Source organism: Solanum tuberosum, unplaced genomic scaffold, assembly GCF_000226075.1.
Source record: "Solanum tuberosum cultivar DM 1-3 516 R44 unplaced genomic scaffold, SolTub_3.0 scf00733, whole genome shotgun sequence".
In the NCBI taxonomy this organism is placed as follows: Eukaryota; Viridiplantae; Streptophyta; class Magnoliopsida; order Solanales; family Solanaceae; genus Solanum; species Solanum tuberosum.
The window spans coordinates 33,293-53,803 of NW_006239664.1; the positions used below are offsets into that span (position 1 = coordinate 33,293).

At 30.1% G+C, this 20,511-nt stretch overlaps 2 protein-coding genes across 2 annotated transcripts; both read left to right on the forward strand.

Annotated features, from left to right (window-relative positions):
* Nucleotides 1-1,677: 1,677 nt before the first annotated feature.
* LOC102585936 (uncharacterized) lies at nt 1,678-2,465 on the forward strand. The gene has a single exon (XM_006367228.2). It carries the CDS (start codon nt 1,689-1,691, stop codon nt 2,463-2,465), a length of 777 nt encoding a protein of 258 aa, XP_006367290.2. The 5' UTR covers nt 1,678-1,688.
* Nucleotides 2,466-16,823: 14,358 nt separating this feature from the next.
* On the forward strand, nt 16,824-19,493 carry LOC107059000 (transcription factor MYB90-like). The gene is made up of 4 exons (XM_015305342.1): nt 16,824-16,910; nt 17,535-17,646; nt 17,733-17,816; nt 19,054-19,493. Exons 1-4 carry the CDS (start codon nt 16,856-16,858, stop codon nt 19,292-19,294), a joined length of 492 nt encoding a protein of 163 aa, XP_015160828.1. The 5' UTR covers nt 16,824-16,855; the 3' UTR covers nt 19,295-19,493.
* The last annotated feature ends 1,018 nt before the right edge of the window (nt 19,494-20,511 follow it).

Consider the following 20,511-nt stretch of genomic DNA (forward strand, 5'->3'; position numbering starts at 1 on the left):
TTATTTCAGTGTATCTGGCATCATCAAACATGTATCTAAGTGTTTCTGATATGAAATTATTAATTAATGATATAAAATGTAATTATTTCAAACTATAGGAAAACTTAGTAAATGTGGTAGGAATATTTGTGTAATTAGATAATTTCTCTTTTTATATTTTAGATTATAACGTTTGTTCATATATTTCTCAACTCTACTGATAAAATATTGAGTAAATTTAAGGTTTAGCAAACATAAAAATCATATTTGTATGATATAGCTATAGTTTGCATAGTTGAGCTCCATATCAAATTTTATGTTTGCTATAGAGCATCAGATATGTATAAAAATCACAGGCAACTTTGATTTGTATAAAATCGCAGGCATCTGATTTGTATAAATCGCATCAATTTGTATAAATCAGGCGTCTGTGTCTATGAAAATTGTGTTTGTATATGTATATGTTCTTTATGTTTGTATATCTGCATAAAATTTGAATTTGTATACAAATGAATCGAAATAAAACATTTGTATATCAAATCTCTCTTTCTCTCGCTAACACAAATTATACATAATTTGAAATAAAACATTTGTATAATTTGTGTTGTATAAAGTGAGAAAGAGAGAAAGGCAAAAGAGAACTAGTAGAGAAAGATCTGTATTTGTATAATTATAAGTGTATTAGGACGAAAATATATGTATTTGTATTTGTATATATAGTTTTCTCTCGCTTTATACAAACACAAACACAATTTATACATTTGTGTTTGTATAAAGTGAGAGAGGTGAGAGAGAGTGGCGAGCGAGATTTCTGGGAGAGAGGTGAATTGCAAGTGTTTGCTACGGATTAGAATTAAATGAAATTGTGGTTATAACATTTAATATGAATTAATAGTTTGCTATTTTATACAATTTTTTCAAAAATATTTATACTATGGTATAACATTGATAATAACTCACAATTTAGGGCCCGATCTGAAATGATGATAAATTGTAAGAGAAATTAAATAAGAAAAGATTCATTTGCTAAACAAATATTCAAGAAAAAAAATAACTAGTTAAAATTTCTGGGGTTGTGACATATATAGCTTTCTAAATTTCCTTCCATATTTACTCTCAACATATGGTGATGTCTCATCTAAATTACCTTTGAAAATTTGTCTAAATAGTGGTCAAAACCACGTTCTAATAACATGATTACTTCTTGCAGTTTGACAAGTCAGGAAATGTTTGTGGAACATTCATGTTAATGGGACATGCACTCACCTACCGTCTTGGTAAATTTTGCATGTCAAATTGCAAAAAGATGATTAGTATTCCCTCCGTCTCAATCTATATGGCATATTTTCGTTTTTAGTCAGTCCTAAAAGGAATAATACATTTTCTTATTTGACAAATATTTAATAACGATATCAACATTTTACCCTTGGGTATCACTTGTTCGGCAAAAAGTCCACAAAATGTGTACTATTCTATTTAAAAATTCATTTAATTTAAATAATTTTGGAACCTTGCAGTCTTTTCATATTTTTAAAACTTTGTAAGTTAAATTACATCACATAAATTGAGACGGAGGAAATATCGTTCTTTCCATGTGATCTTTTGTTTTATATTCCATCCAATTTCTTCAATTATTTCATAGTTTGCCTTCTCTATTTTCTTAACTTATCTCTTTGTTGCCCAATATCATTTCACATTTAACATATCATATGAATATCACCATTGTTATGGATGGTTATGAATTTTCCATGGAAATAAACCCTCAAGAACCAATTCTCCAAACAAAACAAAAAATACAAAACTTCTTAGGAGTACCAATGGCTTCACAAACTCTTTCATTTTTGGGTTTTGAATTATTGGATGGATTCAACATTCAAGATTATCCAGTAATAACACAAGGTACAAAAATCCAATTAATCATCGAAAATATTATTGGAGAAACATCCTTACAGCAAAATAATATTATTGTTTCTTCAAAATTCCAAATTATAGTCAAAATGTCATCAAGAAAACTAAACATAGATATTGACAGTACCGAAACTGTCCAAAGCCTAAAAGAAAAAATACACATAATCGATGGGACCCCAATAAGAAGAATGTCTCTTTTCTTTTCTGGCAACGAATTAAACGATGAATATCGAAGTTTAATCGAATATGGGGTTGAAGAATTTTCAGAAATTATTGTGTTTTTAAAGACTATGTCACGTATGGTTACTGAGACACCTTCGAGAGGAATTAGTCTAGTGGTGCAAACATCATCTAGTTTGCTTAATTCAGCAAAAATTCCAATTGAAATGAGTGATTTGGGCACGGTAAATAATTTGAGACAACTATTATTAGATCGAAAAATTCTTCCTATGGATGAATATATTTTTATTCACAAACAAAGGATTATGAGGGATAATTGTAGTCTTCGTTGGCATGGTGTTGAAAATGGGGATTTTGTTTATGTTTTTAAAGGGTCTGTTAGTAGGGAAGGACATTGACACAACAACTTATATTATGTTATCTTCTATAGTATGATCTTATATCGTTCATATGTAATTTAATTTGTGAGTTGTTACATACTCCTGTTATTTCAATTTATATGACAATAATCTTGCGTTAAAATTTCAACTAGAAATATCGGAAACTATCGATTCCTAATAAAATTAAATTCTTCCTTTGGCAATCATATACTCCATAAGAAGCTTTGTTCTTGGAATAGTGTATCATAGCATATATTAGTTGTTGCAACTATTTAGTTTATGTGATGCAATATGAAATTGAAATCAATTAAACAAACTATAGCATGATTGATAGTAATATGAAATTGGAATCATTACATAGATTGTGATGGAATAAATAGGATCGACTATTCCTCTTTAATGATATTCGGCCAAACTCTTACAACATATATAGAACCCACCCAAGAAAATATAAAAGCCTTGAATGCTACAATTTGCAATTAAGGTCCATTATGCTATCAATATACTTATATATCAAGGCCTTGAAGTGCTATCATTTGCTATTTGTCATCAGTCCACTTATATACTATGAATAGCTAAATGGAGGGTTTACTTGAAGAAGCCTAGATTATTTTTTAAAATTAATATGATACTTCTTTGGTGAGATCCCTTTTATTTTCTCTCTTTGTTCAATCTCTTCTCCCTTAGATTACTTATTCCAATTTCATATGTTATTGTACGTTACGTTATCTCTTCTACACTTCATTATCGGTCTAATTTATTGATATCACGTATTTGAATTACTATCACTTAATCAACAGTCTTGAGTTCGAGCCTTAAGAATAAAAGTGGAGGGATCTTCGTAGAAAACACTCGGAAGACAATCAATTAAACACATATTGAAACTTCAAAAAACACATTGAAACTTCAAAAAGATATAATAAAAATTGAAAAATATTAATATGAAATTAATCTACCTAAGCTGCTATAAATATCAAAAAATTCAGACAAAAAAAAAAAAAAAGACTTAGAAACTAATAAAATCTAGATACTCCGTCCTATTATGACTACATGTAGGGCAACCAATATTCCTGTCTAACCAACTTTTCATGCAGTTGAAGTGAAATATATGTTTGCACATCTTTATAATTGCTGATCCTCCATATATACCTTCTTCACATATTTCACAATTTATACTTGAAAGAGTTCTTGCCATGATATTACTATCACATTTCTCAAATATTTGCTTGTACATATGAGACATATCAAACCTAACACCAACTTCCAACACGCGACGATCGCCAACGAGGACAGAACGATTACGATATTTATGTGCCAATTCAATCAACTCATCAACGATCATTTTGCATTCGAAGGATGGAAATTTGCAAGTTCTTAGTTGGTTGTGTAAGGCTTGACGAGTCTTTTCTGGATTCTTGAAATCTTCAAATTTCATAGTGAAATATGTTGAGATTTGTGGACGTTCACGTTTGATTTGCTTACTGGAAACATCATGCCAAAGATGTTCGGTTTTGCAAATTAATTGAATTTCGACTAATTCAAACGTAGAAGGACGATTGAAAATTCTAAATTTTCTTTTGGGATACGCAAAGGAGTAATGCAATTTTGACTCTTTGTAATCGAAAATCTCCATAGTGCTAATAGCTCAATTAAATTTAATCTTACAAAAGAATGAAACACTTAATGGTGGATCAAGATATAATTTATAGATATTCAGATCCTAAACCTAACTTAAGAAGGATTTAAATGTTTTAATCTAATTAAAGCCTATTTCAAGTTGGTTTAGTATTCTACTCCTAGTCCTAGTTGATTTGTCACTTGGTATTCTATTTTAAGAAACTTAAAATATTTAAGGTTAAATTGGGAGAAAAAATTAAGCCACGTACAGATATAGTATATGTACTAATTATAATAAATTTACTTTATTTTTTAAGTTACCTAATTTTCTTTATTATAACACGAGTAACTTAACCTAATCTTATAAACTTATTATGTATTTTCACCGCACAAAAACTAAACTCAAATTTTAATTCAAATAGTGATAAGCCATTTCCCAATGGGAAAAGAAATTCAATTTATCCTCTCTATTTATTTATTTTTTTTTATATTTTTTTTTAACTATCAAATTTAATTTACTAATTTCACTAGGTTTAGGATTTGCTTTTTAACTAACCTAATTGTTAGATAACAAATCTAACAATAAAAAAGGGCCAAAAATACTCTTGGACTATCCAAAAAGATTTAAATATGATACGATACTATTGAGGGTTTACTTGTGAATATGATACTTAATTGAAGAGATCCCTTTTATTTTATCTCTTTAATTAACCCATGTGTGAGTTTAATCTCTCCCCTATTAAGATTAATTACTTTAATTTTATATGTTATTATACGTTACTCTAGCTATTCTGCATTTTATTATTAATCTATGGCGAAATAGCTTGATAGACGCCTGTATTTGTATGAGTTAGTTTGTATTCTGGACAAATTCTACTTGATCCTTTGTTAATTTAGTCCTTAAACTCAATGAAACTAAGCATTTTAAACTCCATTGGTTGTGTGTGAATTTCAAACGCTTGACAAAAATGACATATCATCATCCACATCACATTTTAAATGACACATCACTTATTATTATTATTATTTTAAAAACTATATAGTATATTTTTTCTTTCTTTTTCACTTCATCCCTTCACCTCTCTCCATATTTTTTTTACATTAAAGATACCACCACAACCATCCATTCTCACTAGTGTCATCACTTTCCTAAATAACTAACAATCATTCGATTTTTTCTCAAAATTTCTTTTATTCACAACTTTCAATCGTATTTTTTTACCAACATTTACATCTACCACTTGAACCAACATAAACTCTCTATTCCCCATTGAAGCTAACGAATAGCCATTAAAATACATCAATATACTCTAATATTTGTACACAATTTTACATAACACATTTCACCTAATTTCACAAAGACATTCAACAATCACTTTTCATCGTTCAAGACTATTGAATCTTTATCACTTTATGGGTTGTAAATTACCCCCAAAAATAAAAGGAAATTACAGATCTACAATAACAATACAATTTAGTTTCTAATCCTGGGAGAAAGAAAAAAGAAAGAGAAACAAGAAACTGGAGAGGGTTGGGACGGGGAGAAAGAAGAGAAATGGGGGTTTGAGTAGAAAGAAAACAAAAAGAAATGGGGAAGGGTGGGGTGGGAAAAGAAGAAAGAAGTGAAAAAAATAATTTTCTTATTTTTGATCATTTTATTCTATTTTAAAAAAAAAAATTACTTTTAAATGTTCACGCTCTTTCTATGCGTGACATCATGTATTTTTGTCAACTCAACAATGAGGTTGTCACATAAGCTTGGTCAATGGCCAAAAGGGTTGAAAACATAGAATTTCATTGAGTTTAAGGGCTCAGTTGACAATGAGTGAAGTAGAAGGGTCCAGAATACAAGCTCATATAAGTAGTAGGGTCTATCAAACCATTTTGCCTTAATCTATTTTATTGATTTCAAGTATTTAAATGTAGAAAACACTTTCCTCATATTATTAAGAGAGAGAAATATTGAAAACACCACTAAAATATTTGGCACAAATTATTAGTTTAGTCTTCGAACTATTGACAACCTTAAAAACAACCCTCTATTTGACTAACAAAACTTAGATACATCCATGATATGCCACATGACATAACTAGTGGTCTCAAACTCTTGTAGGGACATGATTCTCTTAATATAAAAGTGAGAGAAGCGTTGAAAACACCCTAAACTTGGCAAGAATTTAGGTGTATTTCACTCATTTTGCAAGATCGGGAGTGTATTTAAGTTCAGTTACTCAGGTAACGGGGGTGTTTTTAAGATTGTCAATAATTCGGGAATGAAACTAATAATTGACGCCAACTTTACTAGTGTTTTCAATACTTCTCTCTAAAAAAAAAGAAGCTAATATATCGAATTAAAAATTAAATCGATATAGAAAACAACCAATTAAACACATGTTGTAACTTCAAAAAAGTAAAATAAAATTTGAAAAATATTATTAATATGACATTAATCTACCTAAGCTGCTATAAATATAAAAAATATTCACACAAACCATCAGGAAAAAAAAAACTTAGAAACTAATAAAATCTAGATAGGATGGGGTTTCATGACTACATGTAGGGCAACCAATATTCCTATCTAACCAACTTTTCATGCAGTTGAAGTGAAATATATGTTTGCACATCTTTATAATTGCTGATCCTCCATATACACCTTCTTCACATATTTCACAATTTATACTTGAAAGAGTTCTTGCCATGATATTACTATCATATTTCTCATATCTTTGCTTGTACATATGAGACATATCAAACCTAACACCAACTTCCAACACGCGACGATCGCCAACTAGCACAGAACGATTACGATATTTATGTGCCAATTCAATCAACTCATCAACGATCATTTTGCATTCGAAGGATGGAAATTTGCAAGTTCTTAGTTGGTTGTGTAAGGCTTGACGAGTCTTTTCTGGATTCTTGAAATCTTCAAATTTCATAGTGAAACATGTTGAGATTTGTGGACGTTCACGTTTGATTTGTTTGCCGGAAACATCATGCCAAAGATGTTCGGTTTTACAAATTAATTGAATTTCGACTAATTCAAACGTAGAAGGACGATTGAAAATTCTTAATTTTCTTTTGGGATACGCAAAGGAGTAATGCAATTTTGACTCTTTGTAATCGAAAATCTCCATAGTGCTAATAGCTCAATTTAATTTAATCTTACAAAAGAATGAAAGACTTAATGGTGGATCGAGATAATTTATAGATATTCCGATCTTAAACCTAGTTTAAGAAGGATTTAAATGTTTTAATCTAATTAAAGTCTATTTCAAGTTGGTTTATCCTACTCCTAGTCCTAGTTGATTTGTCACTTGGTATTCTATTTTAAGAAACTTAAAATATTTAAGGTTAAATTGGGAGAAAAAATTAAGCCACGTACATATATAGTATATATACTAATTATAATAAATTTACTTTATTTTTTAAGTTACCAAATTCTATTTATTATAACACGAGTAACTTAACCTAATATTATAAACGTATATATTATGTATTTTCACTAGAGTCGTCAATATGGGCTAGGCCTGTTGGGCCGGCCTGACCTAACCCGGGATTTAATAGGGCTGGGCTAAAATTTTTTGGAGCCCCATTTAAAAAAAGGGTTTTTTAGCCCGGCCTGAATAAGCCTGCTGATTTATGGGGCTTGAGAAATATAGGTAGGGCCGGCCCGTGGGCTAATACAAATTAATTAAAAAATATAAATATAATATTAAAAATTTAAAATTAAAGAGATCCAAACTCAAAAATCTATTTAAAAGTTTTTTAGGAAATCACTAAGTATAGAAGTTGCATCCACCATGAAAATGTCCAAACACTTGTTGCTACTCGAAACTGGTTACATGGTTTTTCTCAAACTGGTAATATATATATTTGTGTACATTTAAATATTATAATTCTCAATTTAGTTATTTTTTAATATTTAACTAATTGAAACCGCATATAAATTGCATATGAAAATGAAGATGTTAAGACAACCTTCCCACAAGTTGATTCAGATATTTTTGATGAAGATGATCATGAAGTTGTTAGATACGTCATAGGTTTCATGAAGTGTTAGATACGCCATAAGGCTCATGATTTTTTGAGGAGTTTATTTTTTACATTTTTATGGTTGGAATATTGTCATATTTTTGTGTTTTATTGTGATCATTGCAAAACAGTTTAGGTTAATATTTTCTATTTTAGATATTTTATACTTTTTACTTGAAAAAAACTTAATAAATATTATAAAGATAATTTTATTGTGGATTTGATTAACAAGTAGTAACATTAACACCATGTAATATTGTTTTGTTCGATATTTATGATAATATTTTTAAATTATAATTTATAATTGGGAAAAAGGACAAATAAACCCCCGAACTATCGTAAATGGTATATAAATGCCCTTCGTTATACTTTTAGGATGTTGATGCCCTTACCGTCCAAATTTTGGGGCGTATATACCCTTTCTACTAACGGCGGGACACGTGTCACAATCTAAAATATTTACCCAATTTTTTAAATTTTTTTTACCCATAATCAAAAGATCCACCCATATTAATTTAAAACCCACCCAAATAACATAATATCCATCCCAAATATAACCCGAAACCCTCAAAACACTTCTCCATCTTCTCTGTTTCTCATCCTCCGAATTTTGGCCAAGTTTTTCGTTTTTCAAGCCGTTGTTCACGGAAAATATTTCTCCAAATCCCAAACGAGCTCAACCCTCCACGTTGTAATAAATTAATTAGATTTGCACTGATGCATTTCCTTTGAGCTACTTTTAAGCTAGGCTTTTCTACAAACAGGTAGTGAGCAGATCCACAAGACGAAGAAGAGGCAAAGGAAGAATCTTTTAGGGAAATTCGACACCGGCCATGGAGTAAATGGGCAGCGAAAATTTGTGATCTGAGAAAAGGAATTAGGATTTGATTAGGTACTTCCAACACTATTGAAGAACATGTGAGATTCTATGACATGGAAGCTCATATAAAATCAGGAGAAAGAAAGCTAAAGTTAGTTTCCCCCATGAAGACGACCACTAATACAGTTGTTCAGAGGCTGTGCTTACGAATTTTATGATAGTACTTCTTACAATCACTAATCAAATAACTACTACCCTTTCTACTCGATCGAAATCACTAGACCTATCATGGAATTTACACGCTCTGTAACTGTTTCTCCAACTTTTGCTTCACAAACTTCTGAAGCAAGTTCTTCCTTTGCATCAGTCACAGTAAGATTAGAAAGGTGAGTAGTCAAAGAAGATTCAGCAAGAAATCCAGATATTTCCTTGTGTCCATTGGCAGATGCCAAATCAACAGGGTATCTACCTAAAGGAAATTCAGCAGATGGGTCTGTCAAAGCTCAAGGAGATGCATCTAAAGAGACAAGACTAACAACGAGGATACACAAGAATTTGAGGGTTTTGGGTTATATTTGGGATGGGTATTATGTTATTTGGGTGGGTTTTAAATTAATATGGGTGGATCTTTTGATTATGGGTAAAAGTTTAATAAAAATTAGGTAAATATTTTAGATTGTGACACGTGTCCCGCCGTTAGTAGAAAGGGTATATACGCCCCAAAAATTGGACGGTAAGGGCATCAACATCCCAAAAGTATAACGAAGGGTATTTACATACCATTTATGATAGTTCGGGGTATATTTGACCTTTTTCCCTTTATAATTTAATTTAATAATTATAAAAAAATATATAACTTTTACAAAAGTGGGCTGACCCGGCAAGCCTGTAGCCCACGTACTTGTTGTTTGGGCCGACCGTTTTCTGGCCCACACCAAAAATGGGATAGCCTGACCTGGCCCGTAAAATGACAAAGCTTGTATGGGTTAGCCCGGATGGGGTGGGCTAACCCATATTGACAGCTCTAATTTTCACTGCACAAAAACTAAACTCAAATTTTAATTCAAATAGTGATAAGCCATTTCCCAATGGGAAAAGGAATTCAATTTATCCTCTCTATTTTTTTATTTTTTTTCACTTTTTTTTTTAACTATCAAATTTAATTTACTAATTTCACTAGGTTTAGGATTTGCTTTTTAACTAACATAATTGTTAGATAACAAATCTAATAATGGAAAAGGGCCAAAACTACTTTTGAACTATCCAAAAAGGTTTAAATATGATACGATACTATTGAGGGTTTACTTGTGAATATGATACTTTGAAGAGATCCCTTTTATTTTATCTCTTTAATTAACCCATGTGTGAGTTTAATCTCTCCCCTCTTAAGATTAATTACTCTAATTTTATATGTTATTATATATTACTCTATCTATTCTACATTTTATTATTAATATATGGCGAAATAGCATGATGGACGCTTGTATTTGTATGAGCTAGTTTGTATTCTGGACCATTCTACTTGATCCTTTGTTAATTTAGTCCTTAAACTCAGTGAAACTAAGCATTTTAAACCCCATTGGTTGTGTGTGAATTTCAAACGCTTGACAAAAATGACATATCATCATCCACATCACATTTTAAATGACACATCACTTATTATTATTATTATTATCTTAAAAAATATATAGTATATTTTTTTCTTTCTTTTTCACTTCATCCCTTCACCTCTCTCCATATTTTTTTTACATTAGAGATACTACGACAACCATCCATTCTCACTAGTGTCATCACTTTCCTAAATAACTAACAATCATCATTCGATTTTTTCTCAAAATTTCTTTTATTCACAACTTTCAATCGTATTTTTTATACCAACATTTACATCTACCACTTGAACCAACATAAAATCTCTATTCCCTATTGATGCTAACGAATAGCCATTAAAATACATCAATATACTCTAATATTTGTACACAATTTTACATAACACATTTCACCTAAATTCACAAAGACATTCAACAATCACTTTTCATCGTTCAAGACTATTGAATCTTTATCACTTTATGGGTTGTAAATTACCCCCAAAAATAAAAGGAAATTACAGATCTACAATAACAATACAATTTCGTTTCTAATCCCGGGAGAAAGAAAAAAGAAAGAGAAACAAGAAATTGGAGAGGGCTGGGACGGGAAGAAAGAAGAGAAATGGAGGTTTGAGTAGAAAGAAAAAAAAGAAATGGGGAAGGGTGGGGTGGGAAAAGAAGAAAGAAGTGAAAAAAATAATTTTCTTATTTTTGATCATTTTATTCTTTTTTTTTTTAAAATAATTATTTTTAGTCTAAATTTTAATGTTCACGCTCTTTCTACGCGTGACATTATGTATTTGTGTCAACTCAACAATGAGGTTGTCACATAAGCTTGGTCAATGGCCAGAAGGGCTGAAAACATAGAGTTTCATTGAGTTTAAGGGTTCAGTTGACAATGAGTAAAGTAGAAGGGTCCAGAATACAAGCTCATATAAGTAGTAGGGTCCATCAGACCATTTTGCCTTAATCTATTTTATTGATTTCAAGTATTTAAATTTGTATCAGTTAATCAACAATTTTAAATTCGAGCCTTAAGAATAATAGCGGTGGAGGAAGGGGAGGGGGGGGGGGGGAGTCAAGTATTTAAATGTAGAAAACACTTTCCTCATATTATTAAGAGAGAGAGATATAGAAAACAACCAATTAAACACATGTTGTAACTTCAAAAAAGTAAAATAAAATTTGAAAAATATTATTAATATGACATTAATCTACCTAAGCTGCTATAAATATAAAAAATATTCACACACACCATCAGAAAAAAACTTAGAAACTAATTAAATCTAGATAGGATGGGGTTTCATGACTACATGTAGGGCAACCAATATTCCTATCAAACCAACTTTTCATGCAGTTGAAGTGAAATATATGTTTGCACATCTTTATAATTGCTGATCCTCCATATACACCTTCTTCACATATTTCACAATTTATACTTGAAAGAGTTCTTGCCATGATATTACTATCATATTTCTCATATATTTGTTTGTAAATATGAGACATATCAAACCTAACACCAACTTCCAACACGCGACGATCGCCAACGACCACGGAACGATTACGATATTTATGTGCCAGTTCGATTAACTCATCAACGATCATTTTGCATTCGAAGGATGGAAATTTGCAAGTTCTTAGTTGATCGTGTAAGGCTTGACGAGTCTTTTCTGGATTCTTGAAATCTTCAAATTTCATAGTGAAACATGTTGAGATTTGTGGACGTTCACGTTTGATTTGTTTACCAGAAGCATCATGCCAAAGATGTGTGGTTTTGCAAATTAATTGAATTTCGACTAATTCAAACGTAGAAGGACGATTGAAAATTCTAAATTTTCTTTTGGGATACGCAAAGGAGTAATGCAATTTTGACTCTTTGTAATCGAAAATCTCCATAGTGCTAATACCTCAATTAAATTTAATCTTACAAAAGAATGAAAGACTTAATGGTGGATCGAGATAATTTATAGATATTCCGATCCTAAACCTAGTTTAAGAAGGATTTAAATGTTTTAATCTAATTAAAGTCTATTTCAAGTTGGTTTAGTAGCCTACTCCTAGTCCTAGTTGATTTGTCACTTGGTATTCTGTTTTAAGAAACTTAAAATATTTAAGGTTAAATTGGGAAAATAGTATATGTCCTAATTATAATAAATTTACTATATTTTTCAAGTTACCAATTTTTATTTATTTTAACACGTGTAACATAACCTAATAGTATATAAATTTATTATGTATTTTCACCGCACAAAAACTAAACTCAAATTTTAATCCAAATAGTGATAAGCCATCTCCCAATGGGAAAAGGAATCCAATTTATCCTCTCTATTTTTTTTTTTATTTCTCTCTCTTTCGTTTTTCGTTTTTTTTTAACGTGATACCCTTTAATTTCCCTATCAAATTCAATTTACTAATTTCACTAGGTTTAGGATTTGCTTTTTATTATTAACTAACATAATTGTTGATAACAAATCTAAGAAAGGTCTTGAGGAGTTTTTAGATTGTCGTAGTTGTAACTTGTAACGTTAAACATTAACAATGTTTCTTCTCATAGTGGGATGATTTTGTTAGGACAATAATCACGGCGGTTGAACGAGATGGTAGTAAATTAGCTATGGAGTTGTTAAAGATGTTGAAATTTCATTCAAATTTAGTATGTTCGTTATTCCACCAAGTAAGCATTTTATTACCTAAGAGAAGTTTACATCTTTAATAGAAAGAAACTACTATTACTAGACCGAACACAACTAATAACCTTCCACCATCTTTTAAACTTACAAGAAGTTGTGGTGGTCAAATTACCAAATTGGGTGTGTGTGTGTGGGGGGGGGGGGGTTATTAGGCCATCGTGAAGTTTATATGTGCACCAAATAAAACTCGACAAATTTAGAGGGGTCCTGATCTATTCTACCTTTTTATTTTTGTTTTCTTCTTTTGGTTACTAAAGTGATGAACGATCTTCGTGTAAGTAGCTTTATAATACAAACTTTTATTTTTTTAATTACAAACTAAAGAAAAAATTATAGAAGAAAATTAGTTTCTCAAGAAATCTGTTACCTCTCGAACTAGAAATAAATATAAATTAGTATATAGTAATACACAATAGCTACAAGAGATCTCTAAGAGTGGTGTTTTCTTTATTAGTCAATAATATTTTCTTTGATATGTTCGTTTAAGATCAGAAAGTTGCCACAGTTTAATTAATTAAGGACGTGTACAATCTTTTTAATGTTGATCATTAAGAATCGAATATGGTTTAAAAGAAAAAAAAAATACTAATATATTTATTAGGAAAGTTATTTTGATGTATTAAGTAGCATAGAGGTAGTTTTGAACCAAATTATTAGCTGTAGAGATATTTTTGGACCAAATTATTGATTTTGTGTATTTTAGTTCAATTTTACATAGGTTAAGAATTTTTGTTTTTATCTTCTTTCGGTGTGTTTGCAACAAATTTTAGACATATGGAAAATAAATAAACCACACAAATAAAATCTGAAGAAACATAACTTTATTGATAAATATGCGGGTATAATTCTGTTCCTCCCTTGATTCTACTCTCCTAAGATTTATCCATGATTCGAGGGCCGTTAGTGGCGTATTTCTCGAACTAGGATGATTTAGATTTGACCTTTATATGAATACTCCATCAATTTGTGGAATATTCGAGATCTTGATCTTTAAAATTACCCAAGAGTTTATGGGATATTTTGAGATGCCTTTTAAGGGAAATTATAAGTACCCTTTATATAGGCATAAACTAGGGTTTAGGGTTGAGTAGCCTCCAAGAATACTAATTGAAACTGAACACACTTTCCAGAGTCCCAATTCGAATTGAACACGTCTTGTACAGTCCGCAAAATTTCAATGTCTACAAATGCCCTTGCTTCAAGGCTTGTCGGAGCTTGAAGTACTCATTCTCCCACCTTTGCAGCTTCAGATTTTCAGATTTTTTATTTAAGAGAGAAGAGATGAAGGGCAGATTTGGTCCCACTAGGCGTGATAATTTGTTTGCAACAAATTTTAAACATATGGAAAATAATAAACCACACAAATAAAATATGAAGAAACATAACTTTATTGATAAATATGCGGGTACAATTCTGTTCCTCCCTTGATTCTACTCTCCTAAGATTTATCCATGATTCGAGGGCCATTAGTGGTGTATTTCTCGAACTAGGATGATTTAGATTTGACCTCTATATGAATACTCCATCAATTTGCGGAATATTCGAGATCTTGATCTTTAAAATTACCCAAGAGTTTATGGGATATTTTGAGATGTCTTTTAAGGGAATTTATAAGTATCCTTTATATAGGCATAAACTAGGATTTAGGGTTGAGTAGCCTCTAAAATTCTAATTGAAATTGAACACACCTTCTGGAAGTCCTATTTCGAATTGAACACGTCTTGTACAATCCGCAAAATTTCAATGTCTACACGGTGAAATAAATATATCTATAGTTCACACAAGGATCGTATTAATAGTTTAATACCAACCATAAATCAATACTAGGTGGTTATAGATTTGACTGTAAATAACAACTCGTAAAAATATATATAGTGTAAGATTATCTACAATAATCTCCTGTGTACGACTTTTTCCTAAATATCACATATAATAAAAACTTAGTACACCAATCTATCTTTTTTTATCGTAAAAAAACATGACGAAATGTATACCTTTGTAAAATCCATCCTGTCCAATTATGTTGAAGTGTATGGACAATTTTAATGAGGAAAACAAATCAAGAATAATGAGCTTCTCTAGTACAAATTTTTAAAGGTTCACAAACGAGATTTAACACTAATAAAGCCAAGATGAATTCCCTTAAACAAAGGGCATATGTACGTCCATTAACTAGTATTCCACCCCTCCGTTTCATATCAGTTGTCATATTCACTTTTCAAAAAATAATTTGACTAATTTTTAAATTTAAATTAGATTGAATCAATTTTGTAGTTTAGAATTTAAATATATATAAAGTATTATAGTATAATTTTTCTCATCTCAACAAAGACAACAATATATTCAGTAAAATCTTATAACTGGGATATAGAGAGGATATAGTGTACACAATCCTTATCCACTACTCGTGGAGATAGAGAAGTTGTTTCCGAAAGATCCTCCGCTAAAGTATAGCAAATCATAGTACAAAGAATACGAAAACATAGCAACTAACAAGGAAAGCAGTGCAAATCCTACAAGAAAGGAACAAGAACATCAAAAATAGTGAGATAATTGAAACATAATAAACAACTGAAGATAATAGATATGATCAAAAGCAAGAGCATTGCAATGACAAACACCAATAAGCCTACACCCTCGGAAAGTAAGACAATACTTCACTGTTTACTAACTTTCTACCCTAATAGCCGTCCTCTACACCCTCCTATCTAAGGTCATGTCCTCGGTAACCTGAAGTATGCAATGTCTTGTCGAATTAATCACCTCACCCACTACTTCTTTGTCCTACTTCTACCTCTCCTCGTACATACCATAACTAACTTCTTGCACCTCCTCACTGAGGCGTCTGCGCATCTCCTCTTCACATGTCCAAATCATTTTAATCTCGTTTCTATCATCTTGTCCACCACGGAATCACTCCCATCTTATTCCGAATATTCTCATCACCTCAACATTCTCATTAACTCGACATGCATCTTCTGAACATGGCTAGCCAACACTCCGCCTCTTACAACAAAATTTGTCTATCTACCACCCTATAGAAACTTACCTCTAAATTTCAATGGTACATTTTTATCACACAAGACTCCGGATGCAACCTTCTACTTTATTCACATGCATCAATACGATGTGTAATATCATCGCCAATATCTCCATTTTCCTCAATTATAAATCCAAGATACTTGAAACTGAGATGAAAAACTACTTTAAAATTATATTGATCAAAATTTCATAGTTTCACTCTCGAAAAATAAAACATGACATATTAATTTGAGATGAAAAAAGTATTTGTATAGCGCAATTCATGATTAAAATAAAAATAATTCTAACATTGAGGAGTAGTAACCCTTCGTTGTTTGGTGAAAATGTTGGCAAATAATTTCCAACTAACCAGTCGATATTTGAGTATCCACCTACCTCGATTTGTTGTACCACCACACACTTCACTGTCATCTACTATTCTTCTTATGTTTGTCTTTTTTTTTATTTATTCACTCAAATCAGAGCCACCCCTTCTTTTTAGATACTTTTTTATCATATAGTAATAATAAAATTTTCAATTTATATATATATATACACACACATTCAATCTTTGTTCTCCATATATTCTCTTCCTTAATTAGTCCTCCAATTCATTTAATTAAAGTTATATCAATCTTGATGGCAGATTGGGATAGATCAAGCACATCAGATAATGCCTCAGTGGTCTCACCTGGTAATTAACTATTCATTTTATTTTTATAACAAGAGCTTTTAATTATTTCTTTTGTTCACTTTTACTAGTTTATTTTGGACATAGCACGCTCTTTACCAAAAAAATATTTGATATGAGGGTCCTACGGTACATATATATTAACTGATGTTTGATATTATGTCTTGAAAGAAGATTTGAGAAATAAATAACTAATGCGCTAAAGGTAAACATGGAACAAAATATTTGTCTTTTTTTTATATGTTAAAAAGTAACAAGTAAAAATAAATGGATCAGGAGGAGGAGTATTTTCTATGTGCTTGTAAATATATTCCTTTGAGGAATTTGGAGAACATTATGATATGATTCTCTGCATCTAAAACCATATACTCTAATAATGCCACAAGTAAACAAATATTTTTCCTTTTGGCTACTTCCAAAATACATGTTTTTTATGAAATCATTTTTTTTTTCATAATATGATAGTCGGTGGAGAATTCAGAATTAAAATTTATGTGTTCCTATACATCAAGTTAATATATTACACTACTAAGTTCACAATCAAATATTCAATTTCTTTTAATGATTTTCTTAATATATTTATAATGTCTAAATAAAAGCTATTGAGTTCACGTGAATTCACTGTAGATTCGACCCGAGTGGTTGCATTAGAGACCACCAACGAAGAAACCTCTAAACTTGAATTTTCAGAAGATGAAGAAATGCTCATTGCAAAAATGTTCAGCTTGGTTAGAGAGAGGTACGTTAAATTTTTTAAAAAAAATCTTGAATTTTATGCATTAATTTGAGGTTAATATAAAATTGTCATGGTGTAATTTTAATTAGGTGGTCATTAATTGCTGGAAGAATCCCAGGAAGAAATGCTGATGAGATTGAAAAATATTGGAAATCAAGATACTCCAAGAGCCAGTAAAATTCTTCAAACTTTTTCCCTCCAATGAATATTTTCGTCTATTTTTACTTATCTCATATTGACCTGAAGTATTCCTTAATGTTTTGAAAAATATGTTGAAAATTTTCATAGTTAATAACAAAGGTAAATAGGAAATTAAATGATAAATTATCTCTAGATTCTTTATAAGTTTGACAAGTAAAAATGAACAATTATTTTTCGTATAGTAAAGAGGAAGTACACCTTCCGTTCACTTTTAACATATAAATAGAAAAAACATACTATTATTTTTTTCATAAAGAATACATTAATTACTTAGTCCTCAAATTATTTTCAAGAACTAAGGTTTTAATATATATTTAATATAAGCATTGTAATAAAATACTATTGTCAATTATTTTCTAAAGAGTATGCAAAGTTCAAATTAAACAAGTAAAAACGAATATAGAGAGTGTAGAGATGAAGTTAAGATTTTGAGTTTTAAAAAGAAAAAAAAAATTAAAAAAAACTTACCAGATTTTAAATAAATTTTTTTATAGATATTAAATAAATAAATTTTAAATGAGAATATAAACTTTATACTAATATAAGTCAAGATAATTAAATTATGTTGAACACGTAAACAAGCTTGTAACTCCGTCCCTTAGTCTTATTATTTGAACGATTAACACAGTGAATATCAAGTCATTTCAGAATCTTTACATTCTGATTTCTGATAGTTATATTACTTTTTTTTACTTTATTTATTTTGAACTTTATACTCTCGATAAAAATAATGATTGATATGATTATTTTATTATAATATCTATATTAGTTGCTGTTTAATATTATATTTGAAAATATAATTTACAAATTAAGTAATTAATATTAAGAATAAAATAAAGAAAAAATATTTTTATATTTTAAAGGTGACAAGTAAATGTAAATGGAGGAAGTATTATTCACTATTAATGGTAGATATCAAAGGGTGAGAAAAAAAATTCAACATCTACTATATATACAAATAAAAAAAAAAAAAATTTAAATATATAATATAATATACCTTTATGTCGAATGTGTTTTGGCTGTGATTGTTTCCTTTTTTCTTCACCGTTCCATATAAGAGCTTTCATCCTTTTTGCTTCTTGATAACTTGAACTCGCAACCTTAATATGAATGTTTATCATTCGAGCAACTTTCATGCAAATTTATAGTGTCTGTAACGTATTTTATTTTTTTAAAAATATAAATATTTTATACTCTACATTTTAGTAGGGAGGAAATAGTGGTCCAACCTCAAGATGAAGCTCAAAGCATTGAATTGAAACAGAAATCTGGGCCTTCAACGGCGCAGACTCGGCAGTATTTTTTTGGGCCAGAAAAAAGGCCCATATCCATCTGTCCACCTTCAGAGGCTGGGCCTCAACAGAAATTGGGCCCTACAACAATTGAGCCCAATAACATCTCTGTAGACCAAAAGTTGGTTAACCCAGCCCAAGACAAAATAAACCAATAACATAACTTCCTCTTTCCCAGCCCAGCCCAAGATTGGTCAAACATCCCATTAAGACGTACAATATATTTTGGAATTTTCTATTTGCATATTTTCGCAAATAGCCACTATAATAAGCTTAAGTATGCTTCATAGCTATAGTTTAAATATTTACTGGTTGTAGCTACAGTTTAAGTTGTCTCATTTGTATAATTCGCAGGTGAGTTTGTATAATTTGCGAGTACGTATGTATAATTGAGCTATTTTTGTATAAACTCGAAATAACGAATTTATACAAACACAAACATCTGAACTTTAAACAGTTACACAAATTATATTATACAAAATTACATTATACAAAAGTTATACAAATTATATTATACAAATGTGCAAATTATACAAACTCGAAACTCCAGCCCACGTAATTATCACTGAATGTTGATCGTGATTGGTAATTAACTAAAACTATAATTATGATGACTAATTAACCAATATATGTTTGCATAACCATGTAATTTCCCATATTTTTTTGCCTTATTGCCATTATACACTGCTATAAAGGGTTCAAGATACAAATTCACGGTAATCTTCCGAAAGTATAAAAAACCTTATCTTTACACAATTTAAAATTCCAATTAGTTGCCTCATGATAGTTAAATTAAACCATTATAATTATAAGTTACAAAAATATGTGAAAACTTATTTTATATTTATCACCTGAGCAAAAGAGAAAAATGGATATGAATAATAACATAGTCGATTTTCTTTGTTTCGATTTGATTTTATTGGAAGTTTGTACGATACAATTGTTTATGTAGTTCGTGGGGTGTTTGATTAAACTTATAAGGTTGTTAAATTAGTTTAATACGTACTTCTTAATAAGATATAAATATATTATATCCTTTAATTTCTAATAATTTCTCCTTAGACAATTGCTAAAGTTTCAAAATTGCCTCTCCCATTTCACTCTTTTCATAGTTATTTTATTGATACAATTTACAAGAAGTGAGGAACAAAAATTGAGGGTGGCAAAACTTATCTAGATGATGTGGCATGTATAGCTCCATTTTTATATGTCACATTAATAATATAGTCTATATATAGTAGCAATGCTTGATAGAAAATTCAAATAATCGTCCAACTTAATAAAGTATTCAAAAATAATTTGTGTAGATAACTATAAATAGAAGCGGATTCACATTAGTATATTTGAATTGTCAGTGTATTTGTTAACTTTGGAA

What these genes read in the sequence shown, in the direction of transcription:
- LOC102585936 (XM_006367228.2), top strand. Translation starts at nt 1,689, where the DNA reads ATGAATATCACCATTGTTATGGATGGTTATGAATTTTCCATGGAAATA.
- LOC107059000 (XM_015305342.1), top strand. Translation starts at nt 16,856, where the DNA reads ATGGCAGATTGGGATAGATCAAGCACATCAGATAATGCCTCAGTGGTC. An exon ending in TGCCTCAGTGGTCTCACCTG is followed by an intron (nt 16,911 to 17,534) that starts GTAATTAACTAT and finishes AATTCACTGTAG; the next exon opens with ATTCGACCCGAGTGGTTGCA. An exon ending in TTCAGCTTGGTTAGAGAGAG is followed by an intron (nt 17,647 to 17,732) that starts GTACGTTAAATT and finishes AATTTTAATTAG; the next exon opens with GTGGTCATTAATTGCTGGAA.